General features: G+C 58.8%; 1 protein-coding gene across 1 annotated transcript; it reads left to right on the top strand.

Moving 5' to 3' along the window:
• Positions 1–1,718: 1,718 nt before the first annotated feature.
• Positions 1,719–3,313, top strand: IER5L (immediate early response 5 like). The gene has a single exon (XM_010727014.2). The coding sequence runs from the start codon at positions 2,261–2,263 to the stop codon at positions 3,266–3,268; it is 1,008 nt and encodes a 335-aa protein (XP_010725316.2). The 5' UTR covers positions 1,719–2,260; the 3' UTR covers positions 3,269–3,313.
• The last annotated feature ends 5,592 nt before the right edge of the window (positions 3,314–8,905 follow it).

Below are 8,905 nucleotides of genomic sequence, written 5' to 3'. Positions count from 1 at the left end.
GCTAACCAACGATTAAAACAAGAAGGGCCAACACCGTGCAGCATCCCACTGCAAACCCAAGGCAGGGCAGGATGGGGAGCAGGATGATGCAATGCTCACCAGGACAATGCTTTGCAGCTAGCAAAGCCAGCGAGCTGCCCAAGGCACCCATAGCAGCCAGCTGACAGGCAGTCCAGCTCTCAGCCTGGACCACCACCGTGGCTGGAGCTTTACAGATGGAAATGGGCCAGAAAGCAGCAAGCGTGGGCTGGACATGACAGCAGGCACTGCCTGTGCAGGCTGGAGGCAGCAGCATCCTCTGCCATGCTTCTCTGCTGCCCAGGGGAACGCTGCTAAGCCACAGCTGGGCTCAGCCTGACAGCACCAACCCCAGCAAAGGTAGAGCCTTTGGTGCCTGTGAGCAGGAGCAAACCCAGGTTCACCCACAAAAGCACCCTAGAATAACCACGATTTGCTGCAAACAACAGCCCTGCTGCACCCCAGCTGTGCAGAGCAGCTCCTGGCTCATAGGCTGCAGCACGGAAAGGCTGAGCTACAGCAAGGAAGGGCTGTGAGGGAAGGAGCCGAGCAGAGAGAAAGAGTGCAATCCCACGTCTCAAATGCCCATACCCACTGCCTTCAGCTACAATCACCTCTGGGTAGGACCGTGATTATTTTTCATTTTACAGATCAGGAGAACAGACCAAGAGGATCCACCAGAATGTCAGCGATGCTCAATGTCATTCAGCCCATCCCGCACAGCTGAGAGCAGTGGGTGAAGGGAGCTGCTCCATAAGTGAGGATTAGGACCAGCTGCTTCCCAGCTGGGGTTTCTATGGGGAGAAACCCCTTGCGGTGCTGGGTTTGCTCCCCTGTGCTGCAGTGAAGCCCACCACCCCCACAGCTGAGCCCAGCAGGGCAGCAAAGCCGCCCAACCCCAGGTAACGATAGGGACCCACCGCAGCCCCCGCGCCCCAGAACAAGGGATCTGCAGGCTGGCTCTCCAGCACTTCTAGCAAAGGAGGTCACAGCCTTCCTCCCACCCCACACTGCAGCCCCCCCCAACCCCAAGGCTTATAACAACTCAGCTATGGCCTCAGGGGGAACAAAAATCCCCACGTCGCTGCTCAATGAGGACAGTGGGGACCCCGAGCACCAAAAATCAACCCAGCCCCCTGCACACACCTATTAGAACACGGCCTTTCAGCCAGCTAGAAGGAGGGAAGGCAGGAGCCCTTAATGAGCAGCCCTTGATTAATCACACCCCACACACGGCCCCGCTCCTCATGTGGGGTAACAAGCTGCGGAATTGGAGCCCGTCCCAAGCGGCACCCAATGCTCAGAGCGTGCAAATGGACTGAAGGTGCAGAGTGAGGCTGAGACTGGAGCTGGGAGGTTGCACGCAGCTACCGGGACCGGAAAGTACGGAGGTGTGACGACGGTGCCGCCGTACCGGGCTTCGATGCGGAACCGGGACCCGCAGCGCCGCACGCCGCCCCGCTCACCTGAACCCGCGAGGCGGGGCGGCCGTCGGCGTTTGAACGGCGCTCTGCGCCCGCCTCACTCCTATTGGTCTCCACACCCGCCCGTCATCTCGCCCTCCGCTTTCCCATTGGCCATCTGCTCGGGGAGGGCGGGGCGGGGCCGGCGCCGTGCTATAAAAGGCGGGGGCTGGGCGGGCGGGCGTTCAGTGCCTCTGCGCGACAGGTACCGGCCGTGGGGGGGCGGGGGGAGGGCGGGAAAAGGGGGCGGGACGGAGGGGCGGGGCCGAGGGCGCGCGCGGGGGCGGCGCGCGGGGAGGGCGGGGGCGCGCGCGGCGCTGGTGGCGGTGCTCGCAGAGCTCGCAGCGCTCGCAGTGCTTGCACTGCTTGCACGCGCCGTGCTGCTCGGAGCGCGGCAGCAGCACAGCAGCGCGGAGCACCGGCGCGCACGGCGATGCCCGCTCCGCTCCCTGCGCTGGCCGCCCCCTGAAGCCAGCCCTCTCTTTCTCCCCCTCCGTTCTCCGGCTTTCCCCCCCCTTTCCCCCCCCTTCCCTTCCCTTTCCTCCCCAAACCCCTTCTTTTTTTTTTTTCTTTTTTTTTTTTTTTTGCCTTTTGGAGCCTATTTTTTATATATATATATATATATTTTAATTATTATTTTGGATTTGCACACACACACACAAACAAACAACAACAACAAAAAAAGCCAAACCACCACCACCAAACCGACCCAAAAGCCCTCCGCACGCCCTCCCGGTTTGCACCGTGTGGATGCGGCCCGGGCTGCGTGGCGAGAGCAGATGCTGAGGGGCCGCAGGAGGAGGATGGAGTGCACCCTCGATGCGCAGAGTTTGATCAGTATTTCCCTGCGGAAGATCCACAGCTCCCGCACTCAGCGAGGCGGCATCAAGCTTCACAAGAACCTGCTCGTCTCCTATGTGCTCCGCAACGCCCGCCAGCTCTACCTGAGCGAACGCTACGCCGAGCTCTACCGCCGCCAGCAGCACTACCCCGACGGAGCCCCGCTGCTCGCCGTTCCCCCTCCCTGCCCTCCTCCGCCGCCCTCCGCCCCTCCGGAGATGCCCCCCCTGCCCGGCGACCCCCACGAGCGCGACGTTCGGAGCTGCGCGGCGCTGCGGGGCGGCGCGGAACCGGGGCCGGAGGTACCGCTGTGCTCCGCCGCCCCCGAACTGCAGCACAGAGCGCCGTGCAGAGACTCCGCGGGGTTCTACCGAGCGGCCCCCGCCGGGCACGGAGCGGGACACGGTGCCGGGGCGGCCCCCCCTTACGCCGCCGCTTCCTCCGGTTGTGACTTTGGGAGCGGAGGAGGAACGCAGCAGCACTGTAGCAGCCGCACCACGGTGCTGGATTTGGACACGCACGTCGTGACCACGGTGGAGAACGGTTACCTGCACCAGGAGTGCTGCTCGCAGTGCCCGTGCTGCTGCCAACCCGCGGCTCCGGGGCCCCCCTCCCCGCCGCCCCCGCCGGGCGCTAAGCGCAAGTATTACCCGGGGCAGGAGGAAGAGGAGGGGGTGGAGGAAGGGGAGCCGGGGGGAGGCGGGGTGGCGGGCGGCCCCCAGTTCGCCCCGTGCACCAAACGCGCCCGCTTCGAGGAGTACGGCAGCGCCGAACACCCGCAGGACTCTTCCAACATCTCCAACTTGATCTCCATCTTCGGCTCCGGTTTCACGGGGTTGGTGAGCCGGCAGCAGGCGGACTCGGAGCAGCCCCTCAACGGGCAGCTGTGCGGCAAGCAGGCGCTGGCCAGCCTGGGGGCCTGGACTCGGGCCATCGTCGCGTTTTAGAGCGGAGAGGGGAGCGGAGGGAGAGACGGGGGTGCGGGGGGGGGCCGCGGTGCGTGGAGCTCTCGGATGGGGTGGGGGAAAAGGAGGGGGGGTGGACACCCAGAAACAAAGGAGGGGATGGGGGTTGGGGAGAGGGGCGGGTGGGGGGGGGGGGGGCGATGGGGGTTGGGGGGAGCGGGAGGGCAGCGCGATGTTTTATAAATTGTACAATAAAGAAAAAAAATCTAAGATCTTGGGAGTTTATTTTTGCAGAAAGAGAAAGAAAATTAATAATAATTAAGCAAACAAACGGGGAGGAGGAGGGGAGGGGGGAAATAATAATTAAAAAGCAAACAGAAAAATGCCACCCCCGGAGCACCTCCAGGCTGAATCCTCTTTGTGTCCGCCCGGGGCGGCCGCGGGGCCACGTGAGAGCCGGGCGGCGGCGGGGGGCAATTCGGGACCCCCGGGCAGCTCTGCTTTGTGCGATATATTAAAAAAAAAAAAAGGTAGAAATGAAAACATTTCAACTTTGTTCCCCCTCCCTCCCACCATAGAAACGTGTGCGATATGACTTCAACCCCTCCCCGGCGCTGCTGCGGGGTTATGGGGTCACACGAGCAGAGGGAGCAAAAAGCGGGGCCGCCCCCCCCCCCCCCCTTTGCTTCTTAAGTTCAACTCTTCTGGTGCCGGCCTTCCAGCATCGCAGACCCAGCGTGCTTTGGGAGGAGATTCGGCTCCTGTAGGTTCGTTTGTTTCCTACTAGTGTTTCTTCTATTTTTTTTTTTTTTTTTTCGGAAAGAAAAACCTTTTGTTGTAAAAAGGTGGGTTTTCTGGTCTCCCTCCCCCCACGTGTGTGTGTTTCTGCCCACTCCAACTTCACGGGATCGGCACTGTGTGTAACTGAGGACGTTGTGTTGGGGTTCGGTTCGGGGTTTTTGTTCATTTGCTTTCCTCTTTTTTTTTTTTTTTTTGTTGTTGTCGTCTTTTTTTATTATTATTATTATTTCCTTTGTTTGTAACCTGTATTTTTGTGCATATGGAATTGTATATCACCGGGTAAAACTGTTCAGATTTGTTTAAAATTTATAATCTTAATAAAAAGTCGATTATAAAGTTGCTGCGCCCTCATTTTCCTCACCACCCCGCATTCCCCTCCGCCCACCCCCATCCCCGCATTCCCCTCATCCCCTCCCCGAGACCCCCCCGGATCCGCAGAGCCCCGCGCAGGTTTGGGGCCCCCCCGCCGCCCCCGTCCCGCACCTCTGCGCGTTCCCCGATGCGCTCGGGAAGTTTTTTTTGAGTTGGAGTTTGTTATCCCCGCGCGGTGCCGCTGGGTGGTGCGTGTGGGTGGTGGTGGAGGTGGTGGTGGTGGTGGGTTTCCCCCCCTTTTTGCGTATGTCTCTCTTTCCCCCCCTTCCCTTCCTTCCCCCTTCTTCAAACCAAATGAATGAAAGCCGCGGGTTCTCCCGTCCCACCCCCGCGCTGACCGCGGGATGCGCGAATTACCGTCAAGATCTCTAAAAATCCCGTGCAAAATGCTCGCAGTTGCCACCCCCAACCCCGCATCGACACACGGACACCCGCAGACCCTCCAAACCCGCGCTGTTTCCCTCTCCAGGAGATGGGGAGGAGGAGCGGCCAAAATTGGGGTTACGGAGGGGGGGGGGGGCGGCTCTGGAGCTGAGCTGGGAGCGGACCCCCCCTCCGTCGCTCCGCGCCCACCGCGCCCCCTGGTGCCCGCAGCGCGCCCCGCAGCGCCGGGAGCGGGGGGGGGGGGGGGAAGCAGCCCCGACCTCAGTGCGGGGCAGGGAAGGGACCTCCGTCCGTTTGAGCCGGCAACGGACGGAGCGGGGCCGGGGGTTCCCGAACGGCACCGTGCGATCAGAACGGTCGGAAAAGACCCCGGGATCAGCGGGTCGCACCGTCAGTCCGAGCATCGCCCCGACGGGGGAAGCGCGGCCGCAAACGGCGCGTCGGGGAGATCTGCCCGCGGATGGCGATGGGTCAGCAAAGCCCGGAGAACCGCATCCTCCCCCTCCAACCCCCGCACAGACGGACGGGCCGAGGCTGTGCTCACTGAGCACACGATCCTCACGTCGCCCCACTCCCCATCTCCGGCCATTGGGGTTCCCAGTGGGACACGGAGTCCCAGCACCCACGGAGCCCCAGCATCCACAGAGCCCCAGCACCGCTGCAAACTTTCTGGGGCTCCCATCGCAATTTCAAAGCCCTGGGAATGGAGAAACCCATCCCCGTAGGACAGATAACCAGTGGGTGAGGGACTCCGTAGGGACGTGGGTAAAAATCCCCGACACCGAGGAAGGAGCAGAGCTTTGAGCTTCGCAGAGCCGCTGTGACCCCAGCGCTGTCCGTTACTTATTTATTCCCAGCCCCGGTACATGACATTTCTCTGCTGAAGAGGCAGCAGAAAGCCCATCACAGCCTCTCCTGAAAGCAGAGCCTGGAAACCGGTACCTCATCTGCATATTCATAAGCACCTGATAAATTAATCATGATGGCAGAAGCGCTCGGGCTGGCAGGGAGGTGACGGGAAGGCTGCACCCCGACAGCCGCATCCCCTGCACCTCCGGGCTCCAAACAGTTCCATCCCTCCATAACCCACAGCCCGGAGTGATGCTGAGTGCAGTGTGGTACCCAAAGTCTGGGGCAGCCCATCCTGACCCCCACCAGCTCTGCCTCAAGGCACCCCCAGTTCTGCCCTATGGTGTCACACAGCCATGGCTGAGTGTGACAGCCCAAACCCCTTGGCATCCCATCTCCTCATACCCTGTGACCAAGCAGAGGTGGTTTAGGGCTCTGGGAGGGAGCTGGGTTGGAGCAGAGCTGCAGGAGGATCCCATTCTCAGGACCAGGGGCTGCTTTTGTGCTGAGTCCCTCAGTTTGAGGGGAATGGGCCACCCCCCACCCAGAGAGATGCTGCCTCCAGGTAATGGACCTCATCCCATCCATTCCCCACTTCACTCAGGGCCACAATGTCCCACAGCTCAGCGGAACCCTGCAGTAGCATTTGGGGGCTGATTAGAATTTTTAGGGGCTCATTAGGATGTTACACGTTGTGCTGAATGCTGTAACCCACAGCCCAACCACTGCCAGGCCCAGGGCAGCAGCTGCATGGAGGGACATCACTGCACACACATCAGCTCTGTGCACCCCCACAGGACCCTCAGCCCCGAGCCACGTGCCCCCATCACACCGCCCCAGCTCAGACAGGAACGAATAGAAGCACATTTGGGGATGTGTGAGCAGATGTCTGAGTTCTGCTGTGCACAGAGAACAGCAGCACAGCTATAGGGACACTCAGCTGTGAGGTCCAGGCAGCTCCTGTGAGCAGCGTTTGGTGCGTTGGGTTTGGGCCCAATGCAGGTAATTAGCATTGGAGTGGTAATTACTCACATTTGGCCTTCCTATGACCTGCTCATAGAGCTGATGGTTGCGATGCTGCTCAAGTGAAATCCACCTCGGGAAGTTAAGAGGGGCTGTGTTGTAACCAAAGGCACCATCCAACAGAAAACAGGGAGCAAAAGGCAAAGCAGCAACAGAGCAGCCACTGCCAGCACACAAACACCAACACTGCAAAGCAGAAGCAGAACCTCCAAGCACTGACATCTCGGGGGCTGCGATGGCACTGCACAGATATGCAGCAAAACCCACGAGGGGTCTCTGAGACAACGAGTCACTGCCTCACAAACACAGAAACAACAAAACCCGGCTGCTCCCTCCCACAGCAGAACTCAGAGCCCAGCACATCCTGCTCACCTCGGCTCCCCAGTGAGTGGCTGCACTGCTCAGGTCATCCCAGCCCTCCTGGAAGGAGGCAAGAGGAGAAAAGGGGAAAGCAACCGAGCCCCAAACCCTGCTTTTATCTCCCCTCTGCCTCCATGATTGGGCTGAGGGAGCAGCCCCACACCTGCAAAGGGCCATCTCTGAAGTTAGCCCCCATCAGCCCTGCTCTTAATTGTCCCCCGGTGGGGGGAAGCAAACAGCCCTCCTATGAGGACTGACCGAGCCCAGGGAATGCTCTGCACACCCCCACTTTGGTTCATGAATCTTCCCCCAGTTTCATTTCTGTGTTTATTTCTATAGTAATCTCACAACGAGGCAGTGGCTTCCCCTTTCTTCTCCCCACACAGCAGCATTTGTACCTGTGTACTGCTGCTTTTTTAACCCATTTCCCAGGTTTTACAGCATGGAAGCGGACGTTGATGTGAATGGAAAAGCTCTGCGTGGAGGCAGTCACCTGCTCCCTCCCCACACCCCCTATTCCTGAGCTCCCCGATGGAATCACAGAATCATTAAGGCTGGAAAAGACCTTGAAGACCATCCAGTCCAACCGCCCTCCACTGCTGACCGCTGTGCCACGTCCCCCAGCACTACCTCTGCCCCTCCCTTAAGCACCTCCGTGGTCAGTGACCCCATCCCTTCCCTGGGCAGTTTCATCCCGCCCCATCTCTCTCCTTGCCCACCCTGTGCCCCATGCACGCTCCATGCCATGCTCCAGCATTTGCCCCCCACTCCCTCAAGGTCTGCCAGAGGGGTTTTCTCTCCCTGCGCTGACAAAGGGCAGCACTTGATGACCTAACCCCAAATTCCCCACGCCACGGATACCCCAGCCATTATCCAATGCTCCCAAGCTCGCTCCATAACCCCCTTTGCTGCCGCTATTAGTATGCATTAACATTTTATTGGTGTTACAGGATGAAACATCCAGTCGTGCAGCTCCAGTGGGCTTGGGGATTTCCAGCATCCTGCAATATGTATCCGTGCAGAGGAAATTAAAATGTGGATGGATCAGCAAGATACAGTCAAATCCTCTACAGTAATTTGGAGAAGACTAAACTCTGCTGCTAGTGGAGCATATTCCAGGCGATCTAATAGAGAGCTGATGGTCTCTGTAACAGCCTTTTTGTAAGTTTTATTCCTGCCTGCAAGGGAGTTTTATCGAAGGGGAGATGTAATACCTGAAGTCATACTTTTAAAGGTGTATGGTCTGAACACAGAGAAAGGCCGACGCTTTGAGGAATGGCCACTTCCAGCAATCAGCTCCTCCCCACATCCAACGGGGCATCCAATGAGTAACGCTCCACTATCTTAAAATCTAGTTGGAGCTTCTTTACAGCCACCACACCGCTCAGTTCATAGAGTTTGTAGCCCTGATAGGACATACTGATGCTCAGGAATATTGGAATGGTTTGCTCTTCTAGCACACGGTGTATTTCTTCTGTTCTGGATGAAGTTCAAAGTGTTGTTCCTACATGGAGGCTGCAGAAGAGCAGTGCCATAGTGGCACCAAACTGGGAGAAATCCACATCAGAATGGCTAATTTGGGTATCCTGACTGTGCACTGCTTGGATTTCTCTCTCCCATGAGTTTTAGAACTTCTTCTCTGCTTTCTCTTCTTCCTCCCTCCCTAAGCTCAGCAGATCCCAGGGCACAAATTTAACTGTAACCCACCCACATTGGGATCCCAGCCCCAGTTCCAATGTGCTGAGCACCTGGTGAGGGATTCGGATGGCCTTTATTGGTACCGTTGCAACTGGGAACATGGGGAATGGGGAATGACTTCTTCCAGTTTTAGCAACAACTGCACATACACCGCAGGGAGCGCTCAGTGCCGGCGTTCCCAAGCTTGGACTT

The sequence above is a fragment of the Meleagris gallopavo genome, chromosome 19 (assembly GCF_905368555.1).
Source record: "Meleagris gallopavo chromosome 19, MGAL_WU_HG_1.1, whole genome shotgun sequence".
Taxonomy (NCBI): Eukaryota; Metazoa; Chordata; class Aves; order Galliformes; family Phasianidae; genus Meleagris; species Meleagris gallopavo.
This window is presented reverse-complemented; position numbering and strand designations above follow the sequence as displayed.

Excerpts from the sequence above, each read along its gene's own strand:
- IER5L (XM_010727014.2), top strand. The coding sequence starts at position 2,261 with ATGCTGAGGGGCCGCAGGAGGAGGATGGAGTGCACCCTCGATGCGCAG.